The sequence below is a fragment of the Megalobrama amblycephala genome, linkage group LG20 (assembly GCF_018812025.1).
Source record: "Megalobrama amblycephala isolate DHTTF-2021 linkage group LG20, ASM1881202v1, whole genome shotgun sequence".
NCBI classification, from domain to species: domain Eukaryota; kingdom Metazoa; phylum Chordata; class Actinopteri; order Cypriniformes; family Xenocyprididae; genus Megalobrama; species Megalobrama amblycephala.
The window spans coordinates 24,472,909-24,493,074 of NC_063063.1; the positions used below are offsets into that span (position 1 = coordinate 24,472,909).

The following is a 20,166-nucleotide window of genomic DNA, read 5'->3' on the forward strand; positions in this document are numbered from 1 at the left end:
AAATGAAGCTATTAAAACTGCTCTGGTGAAAGACATCAATACAGATTTCAGCTTATCAATCAGCTCAAGACTCACTAAGTATCCAATGTCCTTAAGCTTTGCAGTAATACAAGGTAATCGGAGTAGAGAATGCAGTATTCTTTCCGACTCAGTTGTGAGATGATTTTCATTGGGAGCTGAATTCAGCAAAATTCAGGATTTAAATTTAGTTAATGGCATTCTGAGAAAGGTGTTCTGCCACTATGGTCAATAAAGTTATTAAGAGTGTGTGTGTGTGTGTGTGTGTGTGTGTGTGTGTGTGTGTGTGTGTGTGTGTGTGTGTGTGTGTGTGTGTGTGTGTGTGTGTGTGTGTGTGTGTGTGTTATACAGTATTATTATATACAGTACATTTCAAAAGATTGGGGTCAGTAATTTATAATGTTACAAATGATTTCTATTTCACATAAATGTTGTTCTTTTGAACTTTCTATTCATCAAAGAATCCTGACACAATCACAAAAAATTAAGTGTTACGTAACAGTCGGGATCATTAATATGTACGTCCCCAATATTTGCATATGCCAGCCCATGTTCAAGGCATTAGACCAGGGCAAAACGTCTGCATGTGCACAGCTGAATCATCAGACTAGGTAAGCAAGCAAGGACAATAGCGAAAAATGGCAGATGGAGCAATAATAACTGAAATGATCCATGATATCATGATATTTTTAGTGATATTTTTAAATTGTCTTTCTAAATGTTTCGTTAGCATGTTGCTAATGTACTGTTAAATGTGGTTAAAGTTACCATCGTTTCTTACTGTATTCACGGAGACAAGAGAGCCGTCGCCATTTTCATTTTTAAACACTTGCAGTCTGTATAATTCATAAACACAACTTCATTCTTTAGAAAATCTCTCCAACAGTGTGTAATGTTAGCTTTAGCCCGTTAGCCACGGAGCACTATCAAACTCATTCAGAATCAAATGTAAACATCCAAATAAATACTATACTTACAGGAATCGACGAACACTTTGTAAAGATCCATTTTGAGGGTTATATTAGCTGTGTGAACTTTGTTTATGCTGGTTAAGGCAGTCGAGAGCTCGGGGGCGGGGAGCGCGAGATTTAAAGGGGCCGCGCACTGAATCGGTGCATATATAATTATGGCTCAAAATAGGCAGTTAAAAAAATTAATTAAAAAAAATCTATGGGGTATTTTGAGCTGAAACTTCACAGACATGTTCAGGGGACACACACCTTAGACTTATATTACGTCTTGTTAAAACTGGTTCTAGGGCACCTTTAACTGACACGTACTGCTGTTACATGAATTTCTTTGAATTCAGTTATTTTAATTCTACTAAATTCAAATTAGAATCGCAATTCTGCAAACTGTTTGACTCAAACTTCACTGAAATTCAGGAACTGAACTAGATTTAAAAATAAACTTCTTATTTCAATGCTGAATGGCGCACAGTCCAGGCTAGAAATGGGTCTCTGTGTTCTGGGAGCTCAGACAGTTCTCTGTCTCTAGAGGCAGGACAGATCTTGAGCTTTGTTCTGTGTGAACTGTGAACGACTCAGATAGAGTGATTAAGGGACAGATAGAGGACAACTTCACAGGATACAAAAAAGAGAGCGAGGGAAATGTGTGTGTTTAAGGTCAGCAGTTCATCCCGAGAAAGAGGAGCACTCCATGACATTGCATGCTTCACAAGTGTGTGTGTGCGTGCGTGTGTGTTAGGCTACCAAAAATGTCTTAAGCCGAATACTAGAGCAGATCAACAACACAACAAACACATAAAAAAAGAGAAATGAAGATGATGGTAAAGAAAAAAAACAACATACATATGTGTAAAAACATGAATAGAGTGTTTCAATTAGATCTAAATAAATTCACTGAAATAGATGTAATGGTAACAAACTGTAAAGGCACAAATTATACTAATCAACAGGGAAAAAAAAATCAGGGTGTGGTGGTATGACCAAAATCTTATATCACATATGAGTAATTTTATATTATTATAAAAGTATCAGATATTGCTAATAATGAGATGATAAATGTTTCTTGATCAGCAAATCAGCATATTAGAATGATTTCTGAAGGATCATTTGGAATAATAAAGCTAAAAATGTAGTTTTGAGCAAATAAATGCAACCTTGGTAAGTACAATGTTCACAAAAACAAAAAAATCTTACCCCAAACTTTTGAACAGCAGTGTATACTATATATATTATTTTTGTATACATTTTAGGAACTTTATGGATGCAAACCAAAAATTACAATTACATTTTCTACCATCACACGAAATACATCACCCAGACCTACAGTTTTAAAAATTTGCAAAACAAAGACAGACAGAGAACGAGAGAGAAAGGCACGTTAGAGATAAAAGCAACAAGAGGCACCTGTGCCAGATGAGAAGTAAGTCAGCTCACATGACACACTTCAGTACACACACAGTAAAAAGTAAGGGCCCATTACAAGTAAATACACCAGTAGGCAAATATTTATCCACAGGAGGTTGGAGTGTCAGAGGAGTATGTGAGGATTACATGACAAACACTTGAGAGAGAAAGAAATAAAGCTAACATTAGTATGGGGCAGTGCAACAACGGTCTTTACTTCACAATCCCAAAAGGCTAGAGGCACTGGATCACACTCCAGATTCAACATTACAAGACGGATTTGAATATTCCCTCAGCATCGCTGTCATTTCTGTTATTCCAAGTTGGTTTCAAGCAGCTAAAGTGTGTCACAAGTCATTCTCTATGGGTCCCTCACTCTCTGCTGAACTAGCAAGCTGACTAATTTAGCATTTCCATTGCGTCTGAGTGTGTGTGGGTAGGCAGAGCTCTCCGATGCGGCATGCCAGGGCCTGTGCGGATCTCCGAGGACCCTGGCTTAACTCAACCGCGCTGGAAGAGAAGATCAATGACTCAATGCCACCCAGAGCGCCAACTCACTAGCTACAGTTTTATCTGGATAACGTGAAATGCAGCCAAGGTCCTAAAAGTAACTGTCAGCAAATTACAAAACGATATACTGCTTATAAATTGGCGAGATTTTATGGCTGCATCAATATGGAATTCAACTGATATGTCCTAACTGCACATGCAACGGCTATTTCACAACACGTCTCACGTACTACAAACATATCATTCAATGGTTATGAATAATCTTACATTTTGGTTCCAAAAACAAATCATTTTAAAGTTGTTTTTTTTTCATAAGATTATTGAAAAATGACAGATTTGTAATATATAAAAAATCTGGAGAACTTTCAGGAAAAACAACTATACTGTGATAAATACCATCATCGCCATATAAATTACTCATACAGTGATGTAATTTTTTTGTCATACAACCCACTCTTTTCCCAGCCTCACCTCTAAATAAATTTATTATCACCTTTCCATATCTGTAAGAAATGGAAGAGAACACATGATATGATGGTGTCTGTGTGATCATCTTCAAGTCATTTAACTATTCCGATCACTATCTGGACAGGAAGTAACCTTCTCAGTTTTGGTTCCTCATGGTTGTGGGTCAAAGCACGTCATGCATTAATTGTGGAATGAACACTTCTCATTAGAGCGGAATCATATCACACTTAGCGACAATCGTATGCAATCAGCTTGGCAGCTACACCATCCATTAACATTTTATTACAGCCCACGTCTTCACCTGATTAGAAAGGGCCATTTGCATGGTAGTCAACATTTCAAAAGATAAACTGACTCACTTTAAGTTTCCTGAGTCACTCTTGCAGGTTCTATTCACTTTTAGAAGAACTTGGCAAAGGTTTCTGCCTGCAATCGCTCTCTTGCTCTTTCCGCCTTATTCTCTCTTTCCTGTCTCTCTCCCTAGAAGGATTTATGCAGTAGGTACTAGATGAGGGTCAGAAATTAACCAGTGCCCGAGGCGAATATACGCAACCAAAAATTACAAAAATGTCCCAGATATTTATACGGCAAAGGCCAAAAACACCCCATTGGTCAGTCAAACTTCCATTGGTGGGTCAAACAGATGGTTCTGCCCAAATCTCACATCATCTGTTGAGCAAATATTGCTGTGTCAGATGAGTCGGGATTCTCAGGCCCTGTTTACACCTGTTATTAAGATGCGTTTTGGTTGATCAGATCACAAGTGGACGAGGGAGACACGTACCCGTTTTCAACTGGCATTTTAATTTTATCCACTTTCAACCACTTCTGTCCTGATACTTCGAGGGGAGGGTCTATGGGCAGGTAAATGTATGGGGTTTTTCAGATCTTTTGTTCTAATGGACAAAATAAGCTCGCGCAGTTTACATACGAACCTGCCCGGAGACAACAGAAAAACATATGGAGAGCATTAGCTTTTGTTTCTGCTCTGATAGCCGCAATAACATGGCAAACACTGAAGAAATCAGGAGAACATTGTGCTTGGTACATTTTTCATCTTTAAACCAAACTTGGGTCTTCAGCTGACAAAGTTTAAATACCGCCTGGCTAGCGCATGCTTCCCGTAATGTTTACGCATTACGTCAGTAGGCGGAGAGTAGGCGGCCTTTCCACTACAAAAACAATCCAGTCGAATGTATTGAAACAGGGCTTCAAACAAACACAGCAAGGTCTTGAAAGTGCTTACATTTACAAGAACGCAATTACATACTTTCATGTTAACATTCTTAATATATAGTTCATTAAATAAAAGTTAATGCTAAATTGGCAATCAGTTTATATTAAAATTGGCAATCTGTTTATATTGAAAAATACCATATATTGACATAATGCACAGGATATTAAAACTCGGGTTTAGTTAGGAAATCTTGTGCATTATCTTGCTTATTACTAAAATATAAATAAATGCATTCAACAATAAAAATAAACATGCATATTCATTCAGATTGAGAATTTAGTTAAAATTATTCTATTCTAGATTAAAATAATTAATATTTAGATATTTTATCAATATGAATTAAAATTTAAAGATTCACAACATTAAACTGACATTAGATTTTTGAGTTTTTTTATTTCATTACAACGCTAGTGGTACACAGTTAATACAAAAAATAATTAATAGCTACTAAATTACATCTTCAACAGTGTAATTAGATTACTGTACTAAGTATTGGATTATTACTAATTACTTTATAAATCCCATATAAACCAGTTGAACAAGGATAGACACAAAACTGCACTATTAATTCTTTCAAATAAACAATATTTAATTGCATAAATTATTCTTGAACTGAGTGTGTAAAGAGAGAGGGTTACAATAAAAACACATTTTAACATTAATTTTTTATGTTAAATCCACTATTTTATAAAGAATTGTTGTATAGTCTATACAGTATTTGATGCAATTACATCAGAAGTATCTGTAATTAAACTACAGAAAAATTAGGAGTAATCCCTTACTTTACTTTTTCAAGGAAAAAGTAATTGAATCACAGTAATTAGATTACTTAGCAATTAATTACACCCAACACTAGTGGTAAATACGTTAGACAGGTGCTCCTTTGAATACTGTCTTGAAAAAAAAAAGGTTGAGAACCACTGAAATAAATGAATTGTGCATTTTAATGTTTTTTTTTTTTTTTCTTTTATTATTATTATTTTATTAAAAAGACCTTAGAAATCAATTCCAGGAAGTAAAAATTGCCTAATAGAAGTTAGAAGTTAATTTCTCACACTAGGTACCAGAAAGAACTATTCCCACATGCAAGCACTTAAAAGGTGAGTATTCACGTTTTTCTAGTTCTACCTCCTAAAGACTTACATCCAATTCATTTTACTGCCCCTTCTTTTTCATATAGTGTGTGAAAATCGAGCAAAACTTTTTGTCAAGAAAACAGCAAAGTGATTGCGCAATAACCTGATTTTAATAAGGCTATCAGTGCCGAAGAAATGAGGAACAGAAGGGACGCAGAGCAAAACAAAATGGGAAAGAGAGCAGGAAGGAACGGGAGGGAGAGCAATCGATGGAAGTTCTACTAAAGGCACAGTACGCAGCAGCTCAGAACAAAGAGTGCAAAATGAGTGTGGCTGGAACACTCGCAACTCCCATCACAGAGAGCGATGGATGGAAGAGAAGAGTTGAACAGTGCCACTCCGTTCCCTGTAGTGAGGACGTCTTTCCATCAGTCCTTATAGCACCTCTTCTATCACACAATGGAGTTTAAAATGAGGCAGAACAAAGAGGCCAATGATCCCGGAGGAAAGGGGATTAAGATTTGGGCTGTCCTATACAAGCTCGACACACTAGGAAAATTTAATTCAAAGACGCACTGTGTGTTCCGATTCATTCCTATCATGTAATACACTGCCTGATAACAACCAATTGTTGAATACTCTCTGTGTGTTTGCACTAGTGGAAGACCAGTTTGGGTTTTTCAATGGCTGATATCTATAGAACATGGAGGCAAATGGCTGATCTAATGTTGGTATACACGATTAGGGATGGGAATCGTAAAGAATGTAATTCTGGATCTGGTTCCAATTCTGGTTCCACTAATGATTCTTTTAGGGATTAAATATCTGGAAAACTTGAATGTAATTCCACTGCCAAATATGATCTATTCAATAAATATATTTAAAACAATTCTTGAAAAATGGTGTACAGATTTTGTAGACACTACATAAATGCAATCCAATGCATTCGGTGGACTTTTGTTTTCAAGCGCTCGAATCGTTCGCACATGTGCCGTTGCGCAGACGTGTGCAAACCCACATGATGACAAAAATTACAGTGTACGGACCGTCGTGGAACGCAGATGGCCAAAGTATACTTTGGGCTTAACCAACGATACTAAAAACAAAAAAAAAAAAAAACGTAGTAACTGATAGGTAAAAACACGACAAAATACAGAACCAAAACGGATAAAACGGACAAATTTATAAAATATTTCAAGTCATGCTCATTTTGTTAAGTGAAAACATAAGCCCTTATTTATTACGGCAATGGAAGAGCCCTCAAAATCTTACTGACTCCAAACATTTGAATGGTAGCGTATTTCGTTCAAAAATCTATTTTTTTAAAACTACCTAAAAAAAAAAACAATGTATATCTTTAACTACATATCATATAATCAACTAACGACTTTCTACATCTACAGTCTCACAATCAGCTGAAGATGTAAAAGAAGAACCGAATCATTCGAATGTTTCGAATTGTTGTACTGTATGTTCACTGAAAAGTCTGGCTCACAAAAATCATTCGGTTCCAGTATTATTATTATTATTTTTTATTTTTTTTATTGACCTCTTATGAATAAGAAATGGTTCTTGGATCCCAATCCTATACACAATAAAATAATAATGAATGCACAAAATTGGGTTTTAATGGTTTGTTATCCATTAAGAAGGCCATCAATAGATTTTAAAGGTGCCCAAGAATGCTTTTTCACAAGATGTAAAGTATTTATTTGGATGTTAACGTTTTATTCTGAGTTAATTTGAGGCTGTCCTCCGTGGCTAACGGCTAATGCTACACTGTTGGAGAGATTTATAAAAAATGAAGTTGTGTTTATGCATTATACAGAATGCAAGTGTTTAAAAAAAATGAAAATAGCGACGACTCTTGTCTCCGTGAATTCAGTAAGAAACGATGGTAACTTTAAACTCATTTAACAGTAGATACACAATAAAATAATAATGAATGCACAAAATTGGGTTTTAATGGTTTGTTATCCATTAAGAAGGCCATCAATAGATTTTAAAGGTGCCCAAGAATGCTTTTTCACAAGATGTAATATAAGTCTAAGGTGTCTCCTGAATGTGTCTGTGAAGTTTCAGCTCAAAATACCCCATAGATTTTTTTTAATAAATTTTTTTAACTGCCTATTTTGGGGCATCATTAACAATGCACTGATTTACACTCGGCGCCGCCCCCTTAAATCGCGTGTTCCCTGCCACATGAGCTGTCGGCTATATTACAGCGCATTTACAAAGTTCACACAGCTAATATAACCCTCAAATGGATCTTTACAAGATGTTCGTCATGCATGCTGTATGCATGCTTCGAATTATGTGAGTAAAGTATTTATTTGGATGTTAACGTTTTATTCTGAGTGAATTTGAGGCTGTCCTCCGTGGCTAACGGCTAATGCTACACTGTTGGAGAGATTTATAAAAAATGAATGTTTATGCATTATACAGAATGCAAGTGTTTAAAAAATGAAAATAGCGACGGCTCTTGTCTCCGTGAATTCAGTAAGAAACGATGGTAACTTTAACCTCATTTAACAGTACATTAGCAACATGCTAACGAAACATTTAGAAAGACAATTTACAAATATCAGTAAAAATATCATGTTATCATGGATCATGTCAGTTATTATTGCTCCATCTGCCATTTTTTGCTGTTGTTCTTGCTTACCTAGTCTGATGATTCGGCTGTGTGCAGCTCCAGACGTTAACTGGCTGCCCTTGTGTAATCCCTTTCATAATGTTGGGAACATGGGCTGGCATTATGCAAATATTGGGGCGTACACCCCGACTGTTACGTAACAGTCTGTGTTATGTTGAGATTCGCCTGTTCTTCGGAGGTCGTTTAAACAAATGAGATTTATATAAGAAGGAGGAAACAATGGGGTTTGAGACTCACTGTATGTCTTTTCCATGTACTGAACTCTTGTTATTTAACTATGCCAAGGTAAATTCAATTTTTGAATCTAGGGCACCTTTAAAAAGAAAAAAAATCTCAAAAATCTTGAGATTAGACGACATATATCGATAGCAATTCACTGAACCAAATTATTGAAGACAAAGAGGCTTTATCTGCAATGTACATGTGCTACACTTCACAGGCCTCATTTGTGTTTTACGCAACATCCTCGTCCAGGGGAACTAGCGGCATGGCAAAAATGTGAACAGGCCAGCTGGAAATGACTACGCCAAATGATGAAGCGCTAGGGAGAGAGCAGTCGGGAAGATGCATGCAGGATAAGTGACAGTGATCTTAATGGCCCACGACATGAAAATGCGTTATAACGCTTCTGGTCAGATCAGTCAGAGGGAGAGTATGATGTTGGAGGGCAGGCAAAACAGTTCACATAGTAGAGGACAAGTCTCCAGACAGGACTATTTGATCATTTTACTGCAGGGGTCACACCCTTTTAAGCCATTTCAGAGGAATAATGCATGTGTACACACAACATATATGCATTGTAGGTGTATGTTTGTGTGTGTGCAAACACTAGGAGAGGAGTCGTTCTGCCCTTTGGACAACCGCCAGCTGAACTGTGGCATTATCATCCTGAGTATCACAAAAAAATTCGGAAGTAATTCAGACTCTATGTCGGTTTTCGTCAAGCAAAACAAGCAACTAGTCATTGGGCTCAAGTCGGCCTTAGGGAGGTTAAGTCCTCTCAATAGCAGCTTAAACTGAATCCACTGGATCCGAGGAGCTCCTGTGCCGCTTTCATAACCGTTTAAGGTTACGTTTAAACAACATGTCTGCAAAGACAGAGAAATTATGACCACATGGACAAAAAACATGCGCAATGTAAGAGATGGTTATGGCATCCCCCTCTGGTCTGAGCCTGTGAAATACAATTAAATAAGTGGATTAACCTCAATACAAAAGCAATCCCCCTTGCAAGGTAAGAGAGAAGAGGACAGATACATAGATGCCAAAGCCAGAGGGAAAAAACAGACTCATTTTCTTGGATTGACCAATAATTTCACAACTTCTTATGAAATTCAGCAACAGAGAGCACACAGTGCATCAAACTACAAATTGCAAAATCCCTAAAGCACTTTGAATTTAGTCAAATATTCTCATCCTTGTATAATTTTATAAATACTAGGGGAAATTAATTGAACTTTGCCTCGTTTTTGGTCATTTTGAATCTGTTAAATTCATTTTATTTTCCATAATTCATATAAATAATGTACACTGCTGTTCACAAGTTTGCAACATTTTGCAAAACATCAGCAAAAATGCAATGAAGTGATAAAACGACAGTAAAGACATTTATAATTTTAAAAGAGATTTCGGTTTTAAATAAATTGCTGTTCTTTTGAACTTTATATTCAAAGAAAAAATTATCAGGGATTCCACAAAACTATTAAGTTTTAAATATTTCAATATTGACATGATAATATGAAATGTTTCTTGAGCAGCAAATCAGCATCTTAGAATGATTTCTGAAGGATCATGTGACACTGAAGACTGGAGTAATGATGCTGAAAATGTCGCTTTTTTTTATAAATTAAAAACTAGTGTATATTTTAACTTAATATACAACATTTTCATTTTGTCTCTTTATTTTTTCCAAGTGACACTTATTTTTGCTTCATCAATAATAATAATTATTAAATACATCACAAAAATAAAAACAGAAAAATCCTACACTTTTGACCAATGAACATGTAATTTGGCCATATTAATTTGTGCACTATGACGCCACCTCTTTATAGAACATGAGTCAGTGAAGACCCTTTGGGAAGTGTTTGCGCCCCAGTGGGGGACACGTGCCTACCAGACCTCTGCTGCCATTTCTATAGCAATTCAACCTTCGTGTTTCCGAATAAGCCAAGCTGCAAGCATTACGCACACAGCTGCTGTCATTACAGCATACATTTCCTTGGCTCAGAAAACCCCTCCCCCACCCGCTAATAAGGTCGTCATATGACCTGGCCAGACCGCTAATCACACAAATATTTATCTAGGCACATAAGATAGGGATTCCTGCATATGGCACGGGGTCTCTGTGTGCCAAGGTCACTATAAACGAATGAACCAAAATAACCCTAGTTTTTGAAAAACTGTCAGGTTTTTTTTCACATATCTGGGCGGTAGGTGTGCGGAGTGTGACTCGTCTACTCTAAGCCTCTGTCAGGCTGACGTGTTGCTTCTCTGCAGACGTGCGGTGCACGTCAGGGCACCAGGCAGTAAGGGATTATGGGAGATTTTTGTCCCTTCTCATTTGTTCTCATCCTCAACTCAGACCATCAACACAAGTCTTGAGCTTCTCGTTTGTGGCAACCAATCAAAAACACCCCTACCAAAGCGGTTGCCTAGCTACTGCAACAAGCTCTTGGTCAAAACAGCCAATGAGTGAAGCATTACAGCAACACAACTTTAATCTATCTTTTTGGAGAGTACAAAAATAAGCAGGTTGGAAAAAATACTAAAGTCAAATGATTTTCATGATGTTTGGTTCTGTTAGTGTTTTTTTAATCTCTGTATTCTATCAATGAGAATGGAAGAGTAAAATACTAAAAGCTCTTTATTTCCTTCAGTGGCACAGCAAACTAAATGACGCTTTAGCTGTAGTTGTGAGGTTAAATGTGACGAGAGGGACAAACTGGGTGCCAGTAAATAAATAACACTTCTTTGCAATCTCTCTATCGTATCGTCCAAGCTGTTGAATGCAACAACAAACATACAAGAAGATTTGTCCGATTCTTGACTGACTCTCATGAGCTGGTTCTTTTTTCAAAGAACAAGTCAATCACAGATGAACACTTTGGGCTAAAAACAGTACACAGCCCGTTAAAACTTCAAAATGAAAATTCCAAATTTAGTAGGATTTTAATTTTGTAAATGCTATACTTTTTCCTTTCTAGATTTCTGGTAAATTTGATTCTGTTGAATGAAGTATATTTTCCATGATTCTTAATAAATAATCTATGCTCCTGTCCTGGGGTCAGTTAAAGGGTTAGTTCAACCAAAATGAAATTTCTGTCATTAAATATTCACCCTCATGTCATCCTAAACCAGTAAGACCTTTGTTCATCTTCAGAACACAAATTAAGATATTTTTGATGAAATCCGAGGGTTTCTGAACCACACATGGGCAGTTCAACTGTAGTCACATGGACTATTTTAACTACGTCTTTACTACCTTTCTGGACCTCAGAAGGTGAAATGATGTTGCTGCATATGTGTAGTTCAGAAACTCTCGGATTTCATCAAAAATATCTTATGTTGTGTTTTACGAAGATGAACGAAGGTCTTACAGGTTTGGGATGACATGAGGGTGAGTAATTAATGACAGAAATTTCATTTTTGGTTGAACTAACCCTTTAATGCTTGTGAAAGAAGCATCTTGTGCTCACACAGAACAAATTTTTCCATTCCACTGCCCTACTTTTCCATTATTTTTCTATGTAAACACGCACTAGACGGACATGTTTGACCATTGCGCTCGCGTCTTGAGTCTTTTGCAGCGTCTCGCACATGACATGGTGTTCTAAAAACATTGCGCTCAAATCAGTTCAACTTTTTTTTTTCTAAAAAAACATGCATTTTTTTCCCATTCCACTTGCGTTTTTCAAAGCAAAAACGCATCCTGTGCAAACCGGCCATAAAGCTGCATTTGTTTGATGCAAAATACAGTAAAAACACTAATATTGTAAATTATTATTACAATTTAAAATAACTGATTTCTATTTGAATATATTTTAAAATGTAATTTATTCCTGTGATGGCAAAGCTGAATTTTCAGCAACCATTTGTTCCAGTCTTCAGTGTCACAAACAGTACTGTATACTTTGTATTTTAGTCCATAAATATATAACAAAATGTAGTAAAAGCTATAATATGTTTAGGATCAATTACTTGGCACTTCCTCCAAAGTACAAGGAATCATTAATGGAATCGCTAAGGAACAAACTTCATTAAGTGTAATCTGAATCAATGCATTAAATTGAATCATTAGATTCCCATCCCTTGTGAATAAAATCTATACGAATTGAACTAGAATTAAAAGCACACACATCAGCAAAAGTTGAGGGAACATTAAACCAATCATCCATCTCAAATGAGACATAGACGAATTGAATATAGAGTTATACAACAATGACAAGAACCACACCTTTTCCTGGGCATCTTCCACAATCTCCATATTAGCAGTTAAAGGGATTCTGTCATGCCCTTCTTCCTCTGCTAACAGGACGGCTGAAGCACGGTACGGACTTAATTGGCCGGGCTGCTGGAGACAAGCACTCAACAAAGAAAATGGCTGTGCCATAAACAAGACCCTCACTGTCCATGCTCTCCACTTAAATTCACATTAGCTCCATGGAAAACTGCAAATCAGCAAATCGAGGAAGGCAGAAAGACGTACTGCACAAGACACTTAACTTACTAACCTTCCGCCGTTATGACAAACAAGCTTCTCCAACCTGCTGAGGCAGGTACAATTAGATATAATGCAGCAGACCAAAACTCAACAAGCTAAAGCAGAAAAATGCTTATTTTATTAAAAAATGCAAAATCACTGAACTGATCATCAATGGCTCTAACACAGTCATCATTTTACTCGACAATAAATTAAAAAAAAAAAAAAAAAAAAGTTTACTATCAGCTAATTTGACTCAGAATCCTTCTCATGTATGACTCAGCTTATAGGCCTTTCTGACATTCCCATAATACCGCACGTTTTCCCGTTTATCAGGGCAGTAACTGAACATTCAAATGAGAGAAACAAACACACGTCAATATCTATTCTATAGTAACCACAGCTAGCTTTGAAACACACCTTAAATCGGTCTGTTCCTGGAAAAATCCATTCTTCATTCTTCAACTGAACTGACTAAAAAAAGATCCCTTTTTTCCTTTTAAGCGCCATCTCTTTTCTCTCTAATCAAAAGCAGCTTTCGTCTTCAGGAGCTGCACAACAAAGCATGTAAGTTCTGCGACACCACATGGTACTGATAAACACATGCTTGCACAAAACGGTTCACAAAATTATTGCAAAACTGCAGGTGGGACTATTTGCCAGATTTGTGCTGCAGGGCACAGCACGTATTCTCATGCGTCTCTTCAAGTTCTGAGAAAAACAGGGCCGGACAGAGGCAGAGGCAAACACTTCTGCATGCTTCTCCTCTGCAGAAACATGAACACACTGGACTCTATCTGAAGGACTGCGACCATCCCCGCAGGCCAGGTTTCAACACACATCTAAACAGGTCTGCGCAGAGCGGCCATCAGGGGGAGTTCAGTTTTCTTCTCTACTTCGACTACTTCCTATTGAAACAGGAAGTTAGGGCAAGACATACATACCAATGGGCTTGTCATTTTTTTTTAAATAGCCAACGGCCTTAGTCCACGTCACAGCCATAATTTATGATTTGACAATAGCTACAGTATAGTTACTGTTAACTAAAACCATTTTCAGCATTTGTAATAAAGCTGAAATACAATAAAATATAAATATTACATGAAAAACCTAAACTTAAAACTTAATCGAAAATTAAAAAAACAAGCTTAAATATTAAAATAACTAAAACTGAAATTATAAAAATATTTTTAAAGAATTAATAAAAATAACAAAATTACTAAAAACAAACTAAATGAATGAATTAACTGAAAATATAAAATATTACATATAACACTGTTGCTAGACAGAAGTAGTGGTCGACTAGGTTGTTAAAAGACGATACCGATATCCACCAAACTATGAGGCTGATGGCCAATTTAATGGAGTCAAATATAATACAATGTATTGACAGCAAATAAAACATTTATTTTACTCAATACATTTGTATCCTGTGCCCTGGTGAAATAACTACTTACCAATCGATGTAATAATCTAAAAATGGCCAAATAACAGATGATTAATCTGCCGTATCACTATACTTGTCTAGCGCTAGTCAGAAGTAGGTGAAATTAGGGGGAGGAGATTTTCTCATTCCAAAGAGCATTTCATTGGACAAAAAAAAATGGATACGCCTGTGAATGCAAGATGAGTCATCAATATTTTTGGTCCGTTTTCCCAGATGACCTAAATGAGTGTATCTGCTATAAGTTAATTGCTATATGTCAACTTTTACCAGTACGCAGCCACAAATAAACAGACGTGGAATAAAAGCCGCAAAACTCCACTTCAGACGAAAAGACGATGTCTTTTCTCTTCGCTTCAGTGAACGCAGAGCGAAATAACACACAAAGCACCTTTATCCCATTCTACCGTATACACTGCTGAATCGAATGCTTACCTCTTGCTGACAGCTTCTTTGTGTTAATTATTTTAGCAGCATATTCCTGGCCAGTGGATTTTTTCACACATCTCCGCACCACGGAGAAGGCACCCCTGCAAATGAAAAACACACTGTGTTTGATTTCCCTCGAAGGTAAAAGATGCACCTGACTCTTGCAAACAAGGAAGAGCTGTCAATCAACAATGACGTAACAGCGGTTCCATTATAATTTATTGATGAGAAGTCTGATAGTTTGTTTTAAAGAACAGGTTCCAGCATAGATCCCGGCGTAGCATGTTATACGCTCTAAAATTTATTACTGTTACAATCTAAATATAATTTACATTTATATGAAATATTAAAAATCATTGACTCGAGTACCACTCGGACTGATTCAGTCTGATACTCAGGTTAATGAACGAATCAATTCTGTGAACTGGTTCGACCGATTCATTGAAAAGATCCGACACGAGTCATTCGGACATCGCGAGACGTTAAAACATTTAAGTATGACAAAAAAAGAAGTGTAAATCAGCAAATTGCCTGCACAAAATTGGACTTAACATAATACTATCTAGGCTACAACAATTTTGACATTTGGCTCTAGAAAAATGGGCGGCGTGCAGAGCATTTCGCATCTGCATGTTAGAAGGCTGTAATGCTCTTCCCAAAAGTGAGATTGAATTCTCAGAAAGGCGTCACTGCTCATTTATTGATTTTATAATCCCTCTTTATCGCTCCCCTCCTAAGATATTAAAGTGTGATTAACTGTGTGTGCGACACATTCAATATTTTATTGTAATATCAAGTATACAGCTACATATTCTTTAGTGCACTACATAGTGCACTACGCTGCAATAATGTTAAGTAGCTGCAGTAGAAAATACTGAAATCTCTGGTTACGAGCATAAAACAATCCACAATGTTAATACCAGTAAAAAGTGGCAGCCAAATACCCAAAGTAACCGAGGAAACCTTCCTGCCCATCAGCAAGCCCTTAAAATAAAACAAGGCGTGAACACAAAACACAGTGCATACTATATTGAACATTCTATGCTTACAGATACATTACTCAAAACCACTACAACCCTTTAAATCTGACATTTAAAACGTCTAAAGCTTAGATCCGCACAGGGGGCTTGATCGGATCAAGTCCAGAACCGAGTGCTGTACTGTAGTAGCCTACTGTCTTGATCCGATCAAGCCCCCTGTGCGTGGCTTTCGGAGAGGTTTACGAGTCTCTTAGCAAGTCATTTTCCCTGCTGTCAACATCCAAATAAAAGAATGGAACGAAACAAACAAGAGTAACTTGCGCCGATGACGTCACACTGCTACAATGTTGCGCGCACTTACTTTCCCAGCTCTTCGTAAAGCTGATACTCGTCCGTAAACCTGGTCGAGGTTACGATTGTAGCCATGTTGTGTGTGCGTGTGGGGAGGGGGGTCGATGCCTCTGCTGCTGCGGTTCAGGTTTCGGGAGGAGAATCTCATGTGTTCCAGAGAGAGAAAGAAGGGAGATACAGACGGAAAGAGTGGAGGGGAGGGGCTGGTGGTGGGGGTGGAGAGAACATAACGCGAGAAAACGCGAGACTTCCATGCAATCAGCAAAGTCACGGGTAGAGAGAGAGAGAGACAGTTCTTTTTCATTAATATGTGTGGTAAGAGTCATTTTTATTCATAATATACAACGAAAAACATTTCACTGATTAAATTATGTAAACAATAAAGAGGTGACACAGTATAATACAAATTATTATCGAGTATAATAAAACAACATTGTTTTTTCATCGGTTGCAAATTGCAAATTCCTAAATGGTATTTTTAACCCTTGTGCGGTCTTCGTTTTTTTTTTACTGTTTATTAATGTTTTTACTCCACATTTGTGCAGTTTTTGGAGGATTTATCATGTTTTTTTTAATTTATATAAATACATTTCCAAATATTTTTTTAAATAGGTTTTTATACAAAAACAGTAGACGGCTACAGAGCTCCACTATTTGCTATGTGCTATTTCACTAACTGAAAGACATCTTTTCACAAGTATTTTTCAGTTGGATTCATATCTAAATATTATGAAATCACAATTATGACAATAAAAGTTACTTTTTGTCAAAGTTAAGTATATTTTGTACTGAAAAAAATCAAAATTGTTACATTATGATGAGACCCCACTTAGAAAATGGACAAAATTCATCCTCAAAATCGACAATATTGAAAAACTTATTTTTTTCAGTAAAAAAAAAAAAAGAAAAAAAGAATACTTGTGAAAAGATGTCTTTCAGTTAGTGAAATAGCACATAGCAAATAGTGGAGCTCTGCAGCCATCTACTGGTAAAAGTGATAATTTTTTTAAACTTTTTAAAACTGTATTTTCCAAAAGATGGGCAAAAGTCTTACACTAAACCATGTCAAATTATCCATGTCATCCCCATGAATGAAAGTTAGAAATGTGGGTCTTTTATAAAGTGAATTTTACATAAAAAGCTGTTTTTGTACCTATTCAACAAAATAATTTTTATTTATTTATATAAATTTAAAAGATATGATAAATCCTCCAAACTGCACAAATATGAAGTTAAAACATTAATAAACAGATAAATGACATTTGTTTTTGTTTTGTCTTTTTAATATATATATATATATATATATATATATATATTGTTACAAAATTAAATTTTTTTGCCTGGGGTCTCTGGAGACCCCAAAGACCATGAGTGTGATTTTTTTTTTTTCTTTTTTTTCTTTTTACACTAACATAAAAACAAGATATCACTCAATTTTTGTTCGTAGATCAAGAAAGTATTAACCACTGTACAAAGTTTCATGTCATTTGGACAAAGAGTTTTTTTTTTTTTGTTTTTTTTTAGCAAACGTCGTTTGGGGTCCAGAAAGACCCCCAAAGACCCTATAAGGTTTAAAAATGTCATCTCTCTCTCTCTCTGAAATTTTTGGTTATGTAGGCCTACTTTGTGTTTATTTTTATAAACAGTCCAGAAACGTTTTACTAGTTCCAACTTTAATATGTTTTTAATGTGAGGCGTGTCCTCTGGATATCATGACAGAAATGACTTTCATTTCACTTCTTTCTGTCAGTCCAGATATGTCATATTATCCCACTGGATCTCATAAAAAAAATTAAAAGTTTATTTGTAATAATCAGTAGTGTTTCGGATCATAATAACATAAAAATAAACAAAGGTTAGTGGATAACTAACATAACATGTCCATAAACTTTTTTTATTCAACACTGACATATGTATAAGGTTTTTATTAAAATTTTATTATTTTAATAAACCGTTATTTAAAAAATAAATAAATAAACCTTTTGCCACTTAATTGTCTCTTAATGAATACAAAGTCATAAAAAGTAGCTTAATTATAGAATAATCAGAAAGATTTTGTGCAAAATGGTTTTAGATGAATAATATCATGTCAGACCACAGGACGCTGCTTAAAAGATTAGTTCACTTTCAAATAAAATTTTTCCTGATAATTTACTCACCCCCATGTCATCCAAGATGTTCATGTCTTTCTTTCTTCAGTCGAAAAGAAATGAAGGTTTTTGATGAAAACATTCCAGGATTTTTCTCCTTATAGTGGACTTCAATGGCCTCCAAACGGTTGAAGGTCAAAATTACAGTTTCAGTGCAGCTTCAAAGGGCTTTAAACGATACCAGCGTAAGCTTTCTGAAGAATACGAAAGTGTGCTTTTGGCAGAAGCACTTGGAAGGCGATCATTTGTTTATATAAAGCAAATACCGATCGTTTCGCTAGATAAGACCCTTATTCTTCGTCTGGAGGCCACTGAAGTCCACTATAAGGTGAATAATCCTGGAATGTTTTCATCAAAAACCTTCATTTCTTTTCGACTGACGAAAGAAAGACATGAACATCTTGGATGACATGGGGGTGAGTAAATTATCAGGAAAAATTTTATTTGAAAGTGGACTAAACCTTTAAGCAGCTTGAAAATTCATATGAAACCCATTTCGGTTCAACTACATTTTACAAACAATTATTCATCTCTGGATTAAACTCAGTATACATTGCTTTTGCTGCCATTTAAATATCAGAATACTTCATCGTCTGTCCATAAAGCGCTTATAAATCCCATTGCACTTTCAAAAAGACTTTGCTTGTCAGGTTATCTCACCTTGTAAGTGCTTCTATTCCTTCGCTCAAGGGACAGTGTGTTCTCTCACTCTCATGCCAGATTGCAAAGATGAACTCCATTTAAAGCGTCAGGCAAAGAGTTTTATCATGAAAACAAATGAGAGAGGACCATTACATCTAAGTAATAAAGTTTGTAATGGCCGCCGAAGATCCATTCTTGTGATTGATTTCCGCAATGATGAAGTCATTATAGTGATGAAACATCATTGAGCACATGCCACTAGCATTCTAGTAGTTAGCATTATTTAGCATACTAAATGAAGATTATTTTCATAAAAACAGTTCAGAAATGCTGTTATGTGGATCTATGAGTTGTAGTATATTGTTGATGTTACTTAGTGAGCTCACAATCATTGGCCTGTGTAATCACTAAATACAAGCCGTTCATAATTGATGCAGTTTTACTGTTCATCTGAAATATTTAGCACTTTCATCCATTAGTCCGTCATAAACATAAATCCGTTCTGGTCAATGAAAATGCCTCCAGTTCATTCAAAAGGGAACAGGAATTCCTGAACTGTGGTTAAGATTTAATTTCAATATATTTCAAATCAACAATAAATTCTGCTATCATAAATTCTACTTGTAGAAAAAATATATAAAATCTGAACTGAACTGTAAGTGGTCCATCTCTTCCACCTTATACTTGAAACCTTTGCCTTATCAGAATATATGCATAACTGCACAGATATCACACGCAGAAATTTCCAACCAATGAAATTACAAGCTTGACCTGAACATGCAAAACATGCAAATCATTTGATTATCCATGTTCATAACACATTTGTGCATATCAGAATACGTGGAGGTAGGAACATTACATCACTCAGGATATTTAGCCAATGATATCAGAGGCAGAACTTAACATCAAATCAAATGAATGAACATATGCAAATGAGATTTAGATTTCAAAGCACACACATTATACCATCTAATAGAAAGATGATTTATTAAGGAAATCACCAAAATCTACATTCATTATGAAAACAGTTCTCAGATGTTGATCTGAAACGACTGCAGTTGACTTTTTGCGAAGACTCTATATGGCAGCCAAATGAAGTAAACTCCGGACATTGCAACTCATGCTGCAAGA

The 20,166-nt window shown here is 36.0% G+C and overlaps 1 protein-coding gene across 16 annotated transcripts in view; it reads right to left on the minus strand.

Annotated features, from left to right (window-relative positions):
• Positions 1 to 16,469, minus strand: part of camk2g1 (calcium/calmodulin-dependent protein kinase (CaM kinase) II gamma 1) — an 88,616-nt gene extending 72,147 nt beyond the window's left edge. For 7 of the 16 annotated variants that reach the window (XM_048170418.1, XM_048170423.1, XM_048170422.1 and 4 more), the window contains exons 1-2: positions 16,254 to 16,468; positions 14,919 to 15,013 (exon numbers count right to left, since the gene is read on the minus strand). In XM_048170418.1, the coding sequence (XP_048026375.1) occupies positions 14,919 to 15,013; positions 16,254 to 16,318 (160 nt within the window). In that variant the 5' untranslated portion in view covers positions 16,319 to 16,468. Of the gene's footprint in view, positions 1 to 14,918; positions 15,014 to 16,253 lie in introns of all 16 variants that reach the window. The other 9 variants (XM_048170416.1, XM_048170411.1, XM_048170414.1 and 6 more) reach the window with 2 other exon arrangements.
• Between the last annotated feature and the right edge of the window lie 3,697 nt (positions 16,470 to 20,166).